Below are 18,427 nucleotides of genomic sequence, written 5' to 3'. Positions count from 1 at the left end.
CGCTTTTTCTTCCAGGAGTTCTCCGAAAAATATCTTTATCAAATTATCTGTATTAATATTATCTTTTTTGGGGGATTTTCCTGTTATTTGTAACACATTTTTAATTTATATTGCATATGCGTTTACGTAGCGGTCGTGTGTACTCTTATAGATATTTTGATAGGATCGCAAGGAATAGAAGTGATAACAAAAAAGTAAAAGTTAACATGGCAACTACTGTGGCTGGTTCTCCCGCACCGGGTAACCCCAATGTTGTGACTCTCGTCAGTGCTAGGTCAGCAATTGTCCCTTTTCAAGGTCGGGTCAATGGGTTCCTGCCTCAAAACGTTGAGGCATGGATCTCATCTGTAGACGCTCATTTAAATGCAAAAGGCACCACAGACCCATCTGTACAATTACAGGAAGCCAAAAGCTTCATAGACTTTGCTAAAGGAGACGCAAGTGCATATCTGAGAGGTGTTTCTTTCCAAGAGGCGTTACATGGGACGATTTCAAAGTTAGGTTACTTGCTGTATATGGCGGTGAAGAGGCTTTAGACGTAGTGCTGGCTTTAAGGAACATCCTTAACCAAGCCTCTATGACTCAGCTTAATGTTGTAGAGCGGGCGGCGCTAACTGCTGACCAGCTAAATGAATATCAAGTAAATTTAAGTAACTCCGCGTGGGTTACAAGTTCCAGAATCGCCGTGAAAGATTTCATACGTTTGATTTACCTCACGTGCATGACAGTCATGTTGCCTGAAGCTTTAGTGTGTTTTGACAAAAAGCTGCAGCCCAACAGTACGGAACTAGATGTGTATAAACAGATAAAAAAACATGTCTAAATGTACTGACCTTGATCCCTTGCTTACTCAATTTTTGCAAAAAATGAGAATAAACCACAACAAGTAAACGTGGTCAATAATAATCAAGCTGCAGGGATGGTTTGTTATAACTGTAAAAGACCAGGTCACATGATTTCAGACTGTCGGACGTGTTTTTGTTCAATACACAACAGTTCCACTCATTCATATCATATAATCGTTGCTTCTCACGGAATCAACAGCAGAATCCTAAAAACACGCAAACAGTTACCAATGAAAACAAAAAGAAGGGTCCTCAGTACTTTAAAAAGAAACAAGCGAACAGTAATGCTGCTCAACAGCAGAAACAAACAAATCGTGCTTCAAGTAACTCGGTTCCTGGGCCGTCTAGCCAGAACTTGCAAGGTCAGACGAATTTTCCGGGAGTGCAAAACAAAGCAAATACCACGTAGTAAGCTCCAGGGGGGGAGAGGACGATGTTGAGTCATTTATATCAACATCTTTTGTATCAAATAATCAATTTAATCATTTATCAGATCATTGTGAGGCAATCCATTTTCCTATGAAACACTCGGCCGAATCCAAAAAATCTGTGCAGGTTCCCGTAGATTTGCAACAAATTCACGCAATTATAAGTCAAGATGAGTTACGCCCAACCTTACATGCAGTAAATTTAGATCATAAGTCATTTACATTATGCTTTGATTCTGGTAGTCCACGTAATATCATGGATTTGCGGACTCATCATTTGCTTTTTTCGAACTTCCCTATAGAGAAATCAGGAGTAAGAGACTCGGGTATAGGAAATATTGAATTGAAAGTGGTAGGAGTAACTCATGTTCAGTACAAGATCGGTAAGCGCAAGTTTTCCGATACCTTTGTCGTTGTACAAAACATTGATATGTATCCCGCTGTAATTATAGGATACCCGTCTATGGGCACTCAAAACATTACCTTAGCCCCTGCAAAACACGGCGTGTATATCAAAGGCAAATTCTATAAGTCTTCTAATACCCTTTAATCAGTTTTAGATAATAAGGAGACAGAAAATAGAGTAGTAACATACATTGAAGAACCAATCACTTGTCTCATGAACCAAGAAATAATCCATGCGACCCAACAGAATTCTCGCTCACCCGTAATATCAGCTTGCATGCAAACTCTTGAGCCGAACGTAACTTCGAACATATTAGTGCGTGTAAAGAAAACCTTGCCGGGATCTGAAATGCTAATCCTTTCCGACACTCTGAAAACACACGGATTATCCGTCACACAAGCCATTTTATACAGTCGGCTCACAACAATGTAACATTGAAGTCTGTAATCATTTGAATACCACTTTAGTAATTCACAAAAATCAACATATCTTGGATGTGGAAGTTTATAAACATCGCATTCTTACCGTAGCTGAGATCAATCACGCTCAATCAGTTGTGGATGAATCCCTTTTGCAATCTATAAAAAATAAAATCAATAAAGACATTCAAGAAGAAGAAATTCAGCAGAAATTTTTAAATCTTTTAACTGAATATCATGATGTTTTTTCCACTACGGATGGATCCTTAGGAAAAACGGATGTCATCGAACATCAAATAAGGTTAAAAGACAAACAAAGTTATCGAAAAACGCAATTGTAAGCTAAAACTCTTACAGTCTAGTAATATTCAGTCATTTATCTTTATCTTGAAGAAACAAATTCGAAGTCTCTAGCACAATATTTAGATTTATGGTGAATTAAAAAAAAAAAAAAAAAACTTCCTTCCATCCGCGCGCGAATTCTCCGCCACAAATCTCCGAAATGCGTACGTCCCATTCTCGGAATATTCGCTCCGTTTCATATTAGGCATTTCATAGAGTTTTATATATGAAAATGTGCGCAATTTTATGTAGAATAAAACGAAAAATATTTGAAGGTTCTAGCTTTTCTTATTTCTGAAATAATTGCATATAAAAAAATATATATAAAAAAATTCGACATTCGGTCAACTTTAACCAGTCAGATATGGTTGAAAACTGCATTTGTATACTAATATTCTTACAGTATAGTAATATTCAATCATTTGCTTCATTTTGAAAGAAATTGGAAGTCTCTAGGACAATATTTAGATTTATGGTGAATTTTTGAAAAAAATATTTGTTTACGTCCGCGCGTTACGAATTCATGCATTATTTTGTGATAATATTTTCTCTGTGTTACTTTTATAGTTTTACAATGTGTTATATACCAAAATGATTGCAATTTAGTGTACATTACAACGAAAAAAAAGTAACTTGTTACCTTTAACCGTTTCGCGCACAGCGCGATTTGAATACAATTATATATGAAATTTCGTTTTTGTGCTATCATATATCGCACTATTTATATATGATAATGATAATTTTTTTCATTTCTGATGGTTGCATACTAAACTTCAGCCAATGACAAAAATAGGAGTCAAAAATGAACTCTTAATCTTGAAAACTAAGCGCGCTGTGATTTTTTGAAAAAAATATTTTTTCCGCTTCTGCGCTCACTCTGAAACACCTCCGGCACACGGGAGACATTTTTTTTTACCGCTTCGGCGTTTAAGGGTTAAAAAGAAGGGTAGATGGCTGTGAGGGAAATTTTTGTATCTATGAAACTTGTATAATAACTTAGATAGATAGATAGATAGATAGATAGATAGAGTAGATATATATAGATAGATATATATATATATATATATATATATATATATATAATATCATATTTGTATGTAAACATATTCTTTAACATGAGTTATTACATATATTTTACTCATTGCAGGTTTTCAAAATGAATCTGTTATTGTTAGGAGTGATATTGTTCGTTCAGACATCTTTGTCGTGTGGGAAGAGCGCTAAAACAAAAGAATTAGATGTTACTCATGGCACTATTATAGAAAGAACAGAAGACTTTTTCATTACCGCAAGCAATATAGTCATAGAAGTCGATATGCAGGCGATATTTCTGCCTGAGGATGACGTCCTTAACCTAAAGAGTGACCTGTTGAGGTTTACCGTTTCGTTAAAGGAAATGCACCAACGTCATTTTCATGCTAACTCAGAGGTTTCGCTAGCTCAAACCCTCAGCGTCGCGGAAATGTTATCATACGACTTGCAGAATAAAACCGCCGAGGGAGAAGAACTTGCTTTAGACCTGCTGATGTGGTCTGTGCGGCACAATACTCTCGAACGTCGCAACCCGCTTATATTTGCTGGATTAAACATCTTGGGATCTGTTGCAAGTTTAGGCTTAGGAATTTCAAATCGCCTTAAGATAAATAATCAAAATAGGAGAATTGAGTTTTTGCAACATAAAACCGAATTAGCTTTGTCCGAACTGCGTAGCCAGTTATCCTCAATCATTCAAATAATGAGTTTGGTGAACGAACATTCTAGTAATATCAATCAGATTATGGAAGTACAACACTTGCTGGCTACGTTAGCTTATTATAGTTCGAAAGTAGATCATATCCGTACCAAAATATCACATTTTATTGAGAAATCAAAGGACTATGTAGAAGCTATTATGCTAGCAACAAAGGGTGTGTTATCCCCACACCTTATGCCTATTAAAGATCTGACTTTAACTTTGGAGAACGGACGGGAGAAACTAGGTTATATTCCTTTATTAGACGCCCATAAAATAGAGTTTTATTATAGCTTAATATCGGTGAGCGTTGAAAATTACAGGATTATGATAACCATTCCCTTTGATTCTTCCGATGCCTGGCAATCATACAAAATAGCACCGTTCCCAACTTTCATGACGAATAACTCAAGTCCAGTAATATCCAATTTGACAGGCCATGTATTGATTTCCCGATAGGAAATCATATACAGTCATTAAAGACTTAGATAAATTTACTCACTGTTCAGAAGCCATGAATAATAAAGTTTGTACAGCTGACTCTTTTGAATTCCATCCTATATCAATGGATTCATGTGAGTTAGGCATAGTGCTAAACAGTTCTCTCTCCCATACACGCGAAGGTTGTCTGAAGAAACTTTATCCCTTTGACAGTAATAAGTTCAATTACAGACTGAACATCGGCTTGTGGATCCGATACGACAAGGAAGGTTTTCAAGTGGCATGTCCGGACGGGACCACAGCCCATTCCCAGGTCTTTGTCGCAGCCGACGGTTGTACCGGGACATCTACGAACTACACGGTCAGAGGGGTCCACACTATAATACGCGAGAGGACCTATTTTGCCAACTATACGTGGGCGACTACAATTATCCCATCACTACCTCTCCCATACAACGCGCGGGTGGCTCATCGTTTGACGCAACTGGCTGAGATGGACCACACGTCGCCGACTTATGCAGGCGGAGAAAATCTTCGTTACTATGTGCTGCTAGCCGTGTTTTGTGTTACGGCAATTATTATTATCGCCATTAACATCTTTGCTTGGCGTAGGTTGAGGCGAACACAGACGGATCTTCAAAGGAACGTTCTGCCACGTCCAGACGACACTCCTGTTGCATTAAAAGCGTTTACGTTCTGGGCCATCTGAAACTGGCCATTTCACCTTGTTCCGAGGAAAATTGTCTGGAATTGTGTTGTGTGTGAAAAGCGGTCTGTATGCTGGCAATATGTAGGACAAGCGGTCTGTATGCTGGCAATATGTAGGACAAGAGACTCCAAGCCTTTGCATTTTGAACAGTTAAAAGTATCTTTTGGGCACCTAATAAAATATTGTAGCCCTATATATTAAAATACATAAGAGTATCTTTTGGGCACCTAAATAAATATTGAAGCCCTATATATTAAACTGTTGGTGCGTGCACGTACCAGGAATCTATATCTGTGCACAATTATACAATTATATGTTATCTTTATAGCTTTACAAAGAGTAACAAGTACTCTTGAACAGTTATCCATGATCATGTTATGTATCTTTACAGAGTAACCACTACTCTTAATTGGGTTACCTATTACTATAATCTTCATGTAAACATGTTAACCTTTTAATTTTTTTCTGGTACCTAATAATCACTATTTACATTATATGCCACATATATATCAAACATGGATCTATATTTTCCATGCATTTTTCTTTATTTATGAATATGTCCAAAAAATGTATGTAACAAAACCTTTTATGCACTTAATCACTTGTTTATGGTTATGTCTAAATATATGTTATGGGCACACTCCTAAGAAACCATGTTTAAAGTAACTTTTGTTGTTCAAGGCTTGAATGGTAGCTGTCCGAGCCTAATGTAATAAATACATTAATTATAACAGATAATTCCATATCTGTAAATAGAACCCACGACCTAAGGGGTCATTGGTGAATTAGGAGCATCCTACGTGACAATCCGAATCTAGATCACGCTGTGCAATGCTTGCAGTTGCCTGGTTTGCATTTGGGTATATCATCAGTTTATGTATCTGTCCACTGATCACAACACCTTCCATGGGAAGTGGTTGACCTGTTAACCCGCACCGGAAACTCATGACTTCCGAGCCGGCGGACTACGTATTCATTTTATGTGTAAATCGCCGAGATAGCTAGTGTTTTGCTATCAACACGATGCCTTGTAATATTAGTTCTCTTCTAGTTACGAAACGGAGCGGTCATCTGACCAAACCATCTCTCTAGTGATGGAGTTGAGAAATAAAGCTGTTTAAGATTTCAACTTCCTCCGTTTGAATCATCTCCCTTATTCTAAAGAAGAACCAACCATAGATATCACGTCTACGGGATGGGAAGCCGAACCACAATGCTTACGAATAAGTCGTAAGAAAAGACACACAATCTTTCGCTAAAGCGGAAGATAAGACATACGCGCGCGTTACCAGATCTCACAAGATTCCTTGCTTTCATCTGCGTTTTAACCGAACGCAGCTAGGCGGTAGAAATGATCCTATTGTTAAGACCAAAGGTTTGTTCGTGTATGAAAAATAGAAGGCTTACAACTAAGTGTGAAAATTATTCAAGATACATCCATTTTTTCTTATACCTTAAACTACCATCCTACACAGAATGTACCTTAAGCTACTATCTTAAGCATTTTAATATAATTTCAAAGTTATTACCCTTAAAAACATATGGCTTACAACCATGTACAAAAGCTATTAAAGTTCCCTATTTTTTAAAGTACATGTGGAAACACTGGGAAGTTAAGTACATACTGTATACAGTAGTACCTAGTACCTATCCCCCCAATACGAGGAGTCGATGGTTCTTACAATTGGCATAACTCCAAAACTTATGAATACCAGTGATATAACCGTTTATTATTAGTTTTCACTGAAGTTTACCATAAGGAAAAAACGCCAAAAATATATGGAAGAGAAACATAACACAAAAAATAACAGTGGCAGTATGAAACCGAAAATGACAAATTTTTAACTAATTTGTATTTTACATAACTAACAAACCTGAGGTCTTAACAATAGGATTTACTAGCGCCAAGCTGGAAAATGGTAGAATTAAAATTAAACTTGCGAGATCCAGGGACTATTGGCATCTATACCAGGTCATGGTGCATGTATTACCCAGAATGTCCTTTGCGTCCTGTGACCCACCAGTTACACTTCTAACCCAGTTTAGACTGCTGGAGGGGTGGTTTGAGGTGGGCCTCTAACTGTTAAGACCTCAGCTTTGTTAGTTATGAAAAATACAAATTAGTTACAAATTTGTCATTTATTCATATACGAAACAAACCTCCGGTCTTAACAATAGGATAGACTTACTTATTGGAGGGAGGTAAGTCTCTATAACTGACTGGGAGTTTGCCACCTTTATCCATTTCCGAATATTAGGAGTATTCCAAGAGAATAGACTATAAACCCTTGAACCAAAGATATAAGACACTATTGGTTTCCCTCACTGGGTGCTGGTACCATGCCATGGTTTATAAACTATGGGAAAATAGAGAACCTTCCATTCTCATAAACCACTATTGTCCCTTGTATCTGGATCTACCATCACCCCTCTCTTCCCTATTACCGAGAGGAGTGTGTTGTTACTGAAAAGTATACTATAATCTAAAATACCTTTACAGTATGGCTGAACACCTTCCACCAACGTATCAGACAAGGTTGCCAACTCTCTATTCTTCGTTCTTTTAATAGGAGCCTTTTCATCCTTTCTCCATATTTTAAACGGTCTTAAAGGCGAAACTGGTATCTGTGCTCTATTCTTTGCTGCACTTTCGCCCCCAGCGTTGATTTTACCAACGGTATTGTAGTCTCTCTTAGACTCTTTGTAGTCTCTACTGGCAACTCCGCGTCGGCCGCTAGCCCAGCGACCATCGATGCTCTCGCTCGTCCGGACTCTTGTAAATGGCTTTGTTCACTGGCTTTGAGCTTACCAGCCACTGACTTCTTGATTTTCTTGCTGACTGGGATGTGACAGACCTGGCCCGAAGATGAAGAAGAATTCACTCTTCTCCTCTCAGCCCGAGGATCAGTCACGAAATCCTGTATCCTCCAATGCTTGACTGGTACACACCGTGACGTCATCTAACTTAGCAACGACGCCGAGCTAGAGGAAGAAGACAAAGACGACAACGAATCACGCTTTTTCATTTTGTCTTTCTTAACAATTTTCTCCTCTAGATCCTGTAATTTCTTCATTACAGTGTGTACCACCGAGTCAGAAAGCGTATTTGGTTCTGGAGGCAGCTAAGTAGACCGAGAAGCAGTAGGCTGTGACGTCATCATGTCTGCCATGTCGGTGTGTGATGCCGGTTGTGATTCGCCAATCTTGTAGGGAGAGACTGTGCGGCTGCTGCAGGCATCCCTGCATTTGCAGCAAAACTACCTCTAACGTTCTGCATCGCCGTAAACATTGAAGTTGTTGGCGTAGCCGCGGCATTATTTCTCAAAGTGCAAGCCAGGGGGATGAGGAACATTCAGCAGTGCTGGGCTCTGCTGGAATCGTGACGCCATAGAATGCGACTGCAAACCCTCCAAGCTTTGTTACGCCTGGTAGGCATAGCGCCACCCACGTACCTTCCATTCTGCGTGCGTCAGGAGCCGGCACCTGGAACAAAGATGGCAATGCCCCCCACCCCACTTCCCTGCTGGGAACAATGGAACGTAAATATTACGCATAAATGACCCAAAACCCCCCTGGAGTTTCCGATAATGAATCGCTAGGAGAAACTGAAGGGGTATGGGACAAATCAAAAGCAGGTGGCAAAACATATGGAGCAGTCTGGTGTATTGCCGATACAAAAGAAGCTGGCAACGCTTGGTCATACAAAGATGGCGTCGTCTCCTTTCTTTTGTACTGGCCTTTCTCATAAAACTTCCTCCACTGTTCCACCGACCAACCGCGACAAACAGAATAAGGATTAGTAATTGTACATACATTTTCTCTGCACCTACCACACGTTGGATGAGGATCCGTCGACACTGAAGTTAGGAGTCTTGAACACAGAAACCCACTCACTCCAGGGCATTTCCTTTGTCTTCTCTTTGAAATGGAAGATGATCTCGAAGGTGAAGCAAAAATCTCCATCTCAACACTAATACACTCTTACAGATCACACCCACACTGAGCAAACTCAGAGAAAGAAAATTAACAAGAAAAATGAAAGTGAAATGGATAAAAATGGGTAAACTAAAACCGGCTTTAAAACAGATAGACAGTAAACAAGTCCTATCTTAAAGGCGGTAGAAAAATAACTGGTGGGTCACGGGACACCAAGGGCATTCTGGGTAGTAATTGCCCCATAACCTGGTATAGATGCCAATAGTCCCTGGATCTCAAGTTTAATCTCAATTCTACCGGTTTCCAACTTGGCGCTAGTAAATCCTATTGTTAAGACTGAAGGTTTGTTTCGTATATGAACAAAGAATATTATAACTTTATAAGAAGAATAGCATTTGACACCAGGAGCAGCAATGACAGGTGAGCTCTGGCTGAAGACACATGGGAATGACTTACCACAGTACATTAATGTTTTCGAAGAAGTGTAATTGCAAGGGGAATAATTCTTCATTCTACTGAGTGTTTCTTGGTATTGACCACATAGATAAGCTTAGTCAATTGATGTGTTTTGTGTTAAATTGCAAGTCATCATAAGAGCATGCCATTTCATATCCAACCTACTACAGCAATCTTAATACCACATTTGCCATTAGCTAGTCAACAGACACAGGAGACTTAGCTTTTAACATATTTTAGTAACCATTGTCAGTTCTCCAGTATAGAAACAGCCCTGCTGCTATACTCACTGAATCATTTTCAGCAAGGCTGCCTATGTATGAAACCACCTTAACTACACCTTGAAAATAATTAGTTTTATATTACCTTGCCGGTGATAAAACAATAAGTAAGCTGTTGAATATTCCTCTTCCCTGGGTTTTTGCTTTGTTACAGAGTCGTCATTAAAGTAATGCCATTCTCCAGTTACAGGGCTACGTGCAAACGCAGTGTAATGACCTGCCTGAGCAACTGCAAATAAAATAGTGTAATAAAATTAAATTCAAGATTCTTATGCATGAACATTCCAAACAGTAAAGAGACAACTTTAGCAATTTTAAGACAAGGAAGCTTATAGTGTGAAAAACGTGGATGTAATACATTCCATAATAACCAAGCAACGCCACATGAACAGTACATATTAAAATCTAGTTTATAAGACAAAAATTTCTAAGAATGGTTTTTGTACATACTTAGTATTCTTGGGGCTAAAATACACTCATAACTCACACATATGGTTATTTACTAAATGTTTACCATCATTATTTGTCAACTGATGCTTTCATACAACTACATATAAATTCTACATATGCATTTTACTTATATTAAGTAATACTGTATTTAAAGTTATTTCTGAGTAACAGTTATTATTTCTGATTTTCCTTCTGCACCTCCTTTCTCTTGTATGCAGTTCACCATTGTCGCCACTTTTACTCTACTAATCTTCCATACTCAATATAGTACTGTATATGAATAAGTTGACAAGGAAAAGACAAGTTCTCCATAGAGTTCAGCTTGCTATTTAGTCCTTTGCAGTTCCTCGTTGGACAAGTGGTTAACGTGCTTGCCTACTGATTCAGTAGTCCCAAGTTCTATTCCCCGCTTTGCCAACATGGAATCAGAGAATTTATTTCTGGTGATTAGAAATTTAGTTCTCGATATAATGTGGTTCTTATCCCACAATAAGCTGTAGGTCCCGTTGCTAGGTAACCAATTGGTTCCTAGCTATATAAAATATCTAATCCTTCGGGCCAGCCCTAGGAGTGCTGTTAATCAGCTCAGTGGTCTGGTTAAACTAAGATATACTTAATTGTTTGGTGTTTTAATCATTTTTTTTTTTTATAGAAAATTATTGCATTTGTTATATCTAATGAAAATTGGAATCCTATTGAATTTGCCCAGTTGGTAATATTTGTGATGGCTGTATTGAGGATTCTTTGGGCATGTCTTAGCTACTTGTATAATATATGGCAAAGTCATCAACATACAAGCTAGTTTTAACTCCTTTGGTAAATATTTTGTAATAACATTGATTGCTAAAGGAAATGGAGTACAGCTTAAGACACTGCCTTGGGGGATTGTTTCTTCCAATTCATAAACATTTGAATACAAATTTCCTAATAGTAAATTGTTTATAAAAATTGGTAAATGGCCTCTCATTCCTTCAGAGTGAAGTTTTTGCATGATATTGAGTCTCCATGTTATATCAAATGCTTTTTCTATGTCAAAAAATATTGCCACTTAATTTTTTCTGATCAAATCCTTTTTTGATGTGATCTTCTAGACAGATTAGTGGATCAAGGGTTGATCGACCAGCTATTCATCCTGATTGCGTTGTCAGAATTAAATTTTTAGTTGTGACATATGTTAGTCGTGAATTACCATAACAATTTTTTCTAGTATTTGACATAGTTTGTCAAAGATACAAGTCTATAATTGGATGGATTACTTGAATCTTTCCCAGGTTTGTTTATTGGGATAATGATAGCCTAGTTTCGATTTATCTGGAAAAACATGTTTCATCCAGATGGTGTTATAAAATTTGAGTAAATATGATTTGTTCTATGGGGACTAGTCTTTATATCATTTCAAATGTTATTTTAACATGGCCTCGGGGCAATGGATGACATAAATCTAGAGCATTGTTTAATTTATCCATATTAAATGCATAATTATATTCTAGATCTTCAGTAGTTTCAAAATTGAGTATGGTATTTTTTCCTTTGTGTTCTTATATTTTGAAATGTTCATTTAGATTGGAGTAGGCACTTTTGTTTTCAAAGTGTTCCCTATTATATTCAAGATTTCATATGGGTCATGATATAGTTTCCCATTTTGGTTTATTGCACTACTTGGGTGTCTTATATTATTTTCCATCAATTTTCCAAATTTTTTGCCAAATATCTTTCACAGATATATTTGTTGACAAGCTTGATACATAATTTTTCCATAAGATTTTCTCAGATATTACAAGTTTTCAAAATTTGGCATTATATTTGTTATATATAATGGTTTAATATAATTGATTGTTATGTTGATAACCACTATTTTGTTTAGTGTTGTATGGTTGGGCAATTTGTTGAGGGCTTTGAGCAATGTCTTAAGTCTGCTAAGATTTCAACTTAATACACGTTTGGTTTTGCTTCAAGTTGCTAGGGTTGGAGTCCACTATGGGACAGGGGAATTTTTTGGGTATGGCCTTGTTTTAAGTATGCTTTTATCAGAAGCTTCTATTATGTAATCCGTGAAGAATTCACATGTTGTATTGTGGTTTTGGTTATGAAGAAACAGTGGTATATTACTGGTATGTAGATTGTATATGTCCCAATCTGCTTTTTGGATATTATATTTCACAAGTGGCAATATCTTATTATTATATAAATAATTAAGGAATATGGGGAAGTGGTCACTCGTATATGATTCATCCAGGACATTCCACTTAAGTCTTTCGGCTATGTCGACTGAACAAAGCGAGATATCTATTGAAGAAAAGGTTAAGTGGGTATTGGAGAAGTAAGCTGGCACATCACTTTCATTTACGCAGCATAGGTCATGCTCCAATATGAATCTCTCTCTGTTTGTTCCTGGTCATCAGCAGGGTGACTGTTATCCCAAAGGGGACTATGAGCATTGAAATCTCCTTAATATAAATAGGGCTTCATGTAGATTATTAATTAATGCTGGTAGATCACTGAAATTTGAATAAAAAATTACAAATTTCTAACCAATTTGTATTTTTCATTACTAACAAACCTGAGGTCTTAACATTAGGATAAATACTTAGTGACAGCTGGAAACCGGTAGTTTAAAATAATTGTGTACGCAAGGGACTATTGGCATCTGTGCTTGGTCACGAGACATGTGGAGGCACCCACATACCCCTCTTCAACTCGTGACCCCGTTAGATATTTACTTACCGCCTTTAAGAGAGGACGTGCTTTGCTTCCATCCTTTTAAAGCCGGTTTAGTTTGCCCCCTGTTGTTTTAAATCTGTTGTTTGGAATTCCCAGGCACTATTGTGAACATGAAGCCTTCTCATGCTTTGAGACTTCCTGGATATCACAAGAAGCAGATAAACGCCCTGATATTTTCTTCAACGCGATTGACGTCGGATACCTATCGTATAGCGAGTCATAGGTGCAGAAACTCTTCAGGTACAGTTAATTCATTGCCTGTACTTTGGATTTTCACATATATCATATGGCTTGCCTGTGAATCCAAAGCTTGGATGTATCAGGATGTGCTTTGGGAAGTAATTATGACTAATTGTGCATCACCATCTTGTTTTCGTTCCAGATACATGGGCAGAGGAGGTGTGCGATCAGAGTTAGGCCTATCAGGAGTACCAACCAAAGAAGGACAGTTGGTTTGCTATATGATGTCGCGCTGCCATCCAGGGTCCCACATGATGGATGTCCCTTTTATCCTGATATGCACAGAATGGCGGTCAAATGCGTCAACATCTGTAGAGAAGCAGATAGTGCAACACTGCAGCCTTTTGAGTCAGGTTGCTATGCCTACAAGAATAACAACAGCCTTGCACTTCTTGTCGAGTGCTGGCTTCGCATTCAAAATGCTCAGTGACTTCATAAACATGGCGCCCGCCATGACATCACTTCACAGCTGCAGCCTACACGGAGACATGCTTCCATTTTCGCTTCTTTGAGGTGCAAGAGTACTTTACAACTACGCTTTTGGATTTGGCAATTTTTTGAATGCACATTGATTTTTACAGAAATTGCAAGTGTTAGGAGATATAACAGACATATAGTGGAAAAGACGCAAGTTATTCCTCTGTCTCCTGCCGCTTAGGCGTCAACAAGCTTAGGTGACGTTGACGCCAGTGTTTTCTCCTGCCAATCCTGGAAGAATAGGGACTCCGTGGCTGATCCTCGAGCCAAGAGGAGAAATTTCTTCTCCATCTTCGAGCCAGGACTGTTACATCCCTACTATAAGAAAGCACAAGAAGTAGTTGTAACTGTCGAACAAGTGACTGATGGAAGCTTAGTCTAGTGTGGCTGTGAAGAGTTGGAGAATGATAGAATCAATCAGGGACTTCGTGATCCACGTGCCAGGAGAAGAATAATTTCTTCTTCATCTTCGAGCCAGGACTGTCCCATCCTTGTAAAAAGTAGAAATGCCACAGCAGTTTGGGTCTCTTGATCTTGGCTGCAAGGATACCATCAACAGCCTCACGCTTCCATCAAACGTGATGACATCATAGCCAAAACCGCTATAAATATAGCAATAGTCATGACGTCACAGCCTACTGCTGCCAACCTCTCGTCTTTGGTGGCATCATTATAATTACGCTTTCATTTCGGGAGCACATACTTATGGAGAAATGTGAATTTTCTCGAAGGATAAGCGGCAATGCCATTGTGTGCTCCAGTTAAATTTTGAATAAGAAAGCTTAAGCAGTAGTTTGGCTCAGTCAACTCTAGACAGTTGCCCTTTAGGTTGTCAACAGTCCAGTGATAGCCTAGGTTGTGATAACCATGTCGGCCGTAATGCTATGACGGGCGTAGAACCATGATGCCCATGAGAGCTATGAAGGGCTTTGGAAGCATGACAACCATGAGAGCTATGATGGCCATGAGAACTATGAAGACCATGTGGAATGTGACGGTCATAGGAATATGACGATCATAAATAATATGATGGTCATGGGGAATACGACGGCCGGAAGGATCACGACAGTCGTAGGAGGCAACTGAGTAAACAGTGACGGGCGTAGGAATCGTTTGTAGGAGCTTGGGGCAGTGTTGCCAATTTAGACTAACTTGATACATACGCCGATGCCTTTACAAACTATCTCCATGAATTATAGATGTCATTGTAATGCAATAATGATAAAATTGCTCTCATATTTGTATATAGATTGCAAATAGATACGCTAGATTCACTTATTTCCATGGTTTTGTGTAAGTTTTATCCTGAGTTTGGGGGGTAAACACAAACCAATTGGCAACTGCTGGTTTAATCATGAGAACAAGAACAGCATGGTTTTAAAATGTGCGTAATATTTCCACGTATAAGACAGCCTTTAGATAAGACGCGGTCAAAAAGCATGGCAAATTTTCATGAATATATCTCATATCTGTAGTATAGGACGACTTCCAAATAACAAAACCGAAATGATTTTTGGAGAAAAATGATTTGCAAAAATTAAACAGTACAACTACATTTATAATCATCATGATTTAAATAAAGGTTGTTTTGCTTGTTCTATCCAATTACATTATTACTATTATCATATCGTTACTATATTACAGAATATAAACATCGTCATATACATAATTTGTATTTGATATTGTATACTTTCACAAAATCTCGGCTGATTTGAGTATTAACGATATCTACATTACCATGATTTGTTAGAAGAGATATAATTCAGAGATACCTTTTACCATAAATTAACAAAGTTTGGTTGAAAACATGCACATACTACTTTATTGTATAAGTGTAAGTGTTTACATAATAAAAATATGGAATGTTAGTCCATATATATAAAAGACTAAAACTAAAGAGGTCAACCAGATTGCTTGCAGGAATGTGATCAGACTAGAGACGCTAAAGATGACGTATACAATAAGTATGTAGGCTAAGATAACATGCCGTCACCTGTAGTCATTCAATTGTTTATAAACTTTAGTCCAAGCTTCCTGCTTGAGACAAACACCGTGACCTATAGCTCAAGCGGCCTACGTGATCTGTAGCGTGTCTCATTTTGATTGTGTGTTCGTATGTAACTATGTCATCTGATTGTTTGTTCATATGTTTGAGCTACTATCTGCTTCCTGCATAACTTGTAACAGAGATGGTAGGCGGAGCAGAATAGAGTTAGCTATCGTCATTAGAAGACCTGTACCTCTTTACCTAAGCTTTATCATGTAGAGAGAATAGAATTAGCCATCATCATTGGCAGAAGCGATCAAGCTATCGTTATTAGAAGACTTGTACAATCATACCTGATCTTCACCATGTAACACTTCAGAAGAATATATATATTTTTATACTTCGTGTTTTCTACAAGAACCTCCTCACCGAATCATCATGAGTTTAACACATCGTCGTCATAAACAAGAAGATAATCCTGACTTCGTAAGTGATCTACAAACCCCAAGACACTCCATTGAAGATGGAAGTGCAATACCAACCGACTTAGCGTAAGATTATCGCAAGTCTAACATTACCTCATAGGGCGCCTTATTATACAAGGCAACAGCCCTAAAAGTGGTGGCAAGCGTACCAGAAGGACTCTACAACTTCTCCGAAGATAAACCAGAATAATAAATCATGAAGTCAACGACGACGGAAGCAGCAGATTCTTCAAGCAACTTATTATCATCGTTTAGTGAGCGACTTCAGAAAACAACAAGAACTCTTTAACGACGACGAAAGCAAGAGATTCTTCAAGCAACTTAGTCTCATCGTTTAGTGAATAACTTCAAGAAACAAACCCGACGTGTCCTTTTTCCTACGGCAACGCAAGCTTCGTCTCTCATTAGAATCATTCAAGAAAACATCGTTAGTGAGCGTTTCCGGCACTTCAAGAAACAAACCGAACGCGTCTGCAGCATCGGATCTTTCAAGGGCTCGAATCATCGAAACAACGCGCACGGGGGAAACTGAAGCCAAACCAGGTCATCCGCTAAATAGAGAAGGAGGACCAAGGCCGTGTGTCGTTATCAGAACACCGTGACTTCCCACAAAAGCAAGCTAAGTACAATTTTTTATTCATTTGGAGTAACTTTGAGTGTTTCCTTTACAGGTCGAATTTCGTTATTCCTGTGGCTGAAGTTACGAGACATTCTTAATCTTACTTTTTTACAGAAATTATCTACATCATTGAGATTTCGCTACTGCGAGTTTTTTACCTTTGAGTGTCTGTTTCCAGAAGTTCTACTGAAATATCATAATCATATATTGTGTTAATTTTTATCATTTTGGGTGATTATTAATCCCTTACGTAACAAATTATATTAAACAGTGAATATGCGTTTACGCAGTGGACGTCTGTATTTATACAGATGCATGGATAGGGTCGTTAGGCACCGTAGTGATAAGAAAACACACAAAAACAAGTGGAACACCCGCACAAATCTAGATAAATTAGAGGTAACACTATTTCGGGTCATGACAATAAATGCTCCTTTGCAAGTCCCGATCGCAGTTTTAGCCTTGAGTTTTTTTAGTTATATAAAATATCGAACGTCAGTGACTCAACTTAACTTTAAAAATATGGCTGGATTGCAAGGAATAACATGTCTATAAAAAACTTTCATTAGGCTAAATGCGCTGACCAGGATCCCTCACTATTTCAAATTTTAGCAAAGAATGAAGTACAAACAGTTAATATTGAATGCAGTAGAGATAACTTGTCTTAATAGTAATCGCTCAGTTCCTAATAGTTCGTCATTCATTGCTTTATACGTAACCAGCAACATAATGCTAAAAACACACAAAACGTTGCCGATGGTAATAAAGAGAAGGATCCAAATTATTACAAAAAGAAATAGGTAAACAGTAGCCCTTTCAGAATCAAACAAAGCAAACTCGGTTACTGGGTTACCTAGTCAGCGGTCAAGGTCAGTCAAAACTGCCGAAGTGTTCAAAGCATAGCAAATTCCACACAATAAGCGACTCTAGCAGAGTGGGGAAAAGCGATGTTGGACCTTACATGCCAATATCTTTTTGAATTAAAAAGGATTTTTCCTATGAATCACTCGACTGTATCAAGTAATCAGAGCAGGTTCTCGTTTTTTTAATACATAAGTTATTATAAGTAGTGGTGGATTAAGCCCGACTGTACGCGCCGTAAAAATTAGAATATCTTGATTTATTTCATTAGTACACGTAATATCCTGTATTTACGGACTCACCGTCTGTTGTTCGAACTTCCCTAATGAGAAGTCCGGATAAGCGAGCGCTTACAGATACCTCTATAGCTATAAAAAACATTGATCTGTATCTAGTGTAATTGTAAGATCCATCTAGGGGTATACAAAATATTATCTTATATCCTGCAAAATAAGGCGTGTTTATCAAAGGAAAATCCTATAAACCTTTAAACATATTAAAATCCGTTTGAACAAAAATGAGACAGTTAATCAAATAATAACTTATATAAAGGAACTATATATACATTTGTCTCATAAATCGTAACATTGTT

At 37.9% G+C, this 18,427-nt stretch overlaps 1 protein-coding gene across 1 annotated transcript in view; it reads right to left on the bottom strand.

Annotated features, from left to right (window-relative positions):
• Positions 1-18,427, bottom strand: part of LOC135223980 (uncharacterized) — a 206,969-nt gene that overhangs the window by 12,232 nt on the left and 176,310 nt on the right. Inside the window, exon 19 of the mRNA XM_064262902.1 lies at positions 10,081-10,224. Within this exon, the coding sequence (XP_064118972.1) occupies positions 10,081-10,224 (144 nt within the window). The remainder of the gene's footprint in view (positions 1-10,080; positions 10,225-18,427) is intronic.

Source organism: Macrobrachium nipponense, chromosome 20, assembly GCF_015104395.2.
Source record: "Macrobrachium nipponense isolate FS-2020 chromosome 20, ASM1510439v2, whole genome shotgun sequence".
In the NCBI taxonomy this organism is placed as follows: Eukaryota; Metazoa; Arthropoda; class Malacostraca; order Decapoda; family Palaemonidae; genus Macrobrachium; species Macrobrachium nipponense.
Note: the sequence above shows the minus strand (reverse complement) of the source record. Positions and strands in the feature narration are given on the sequence as shown.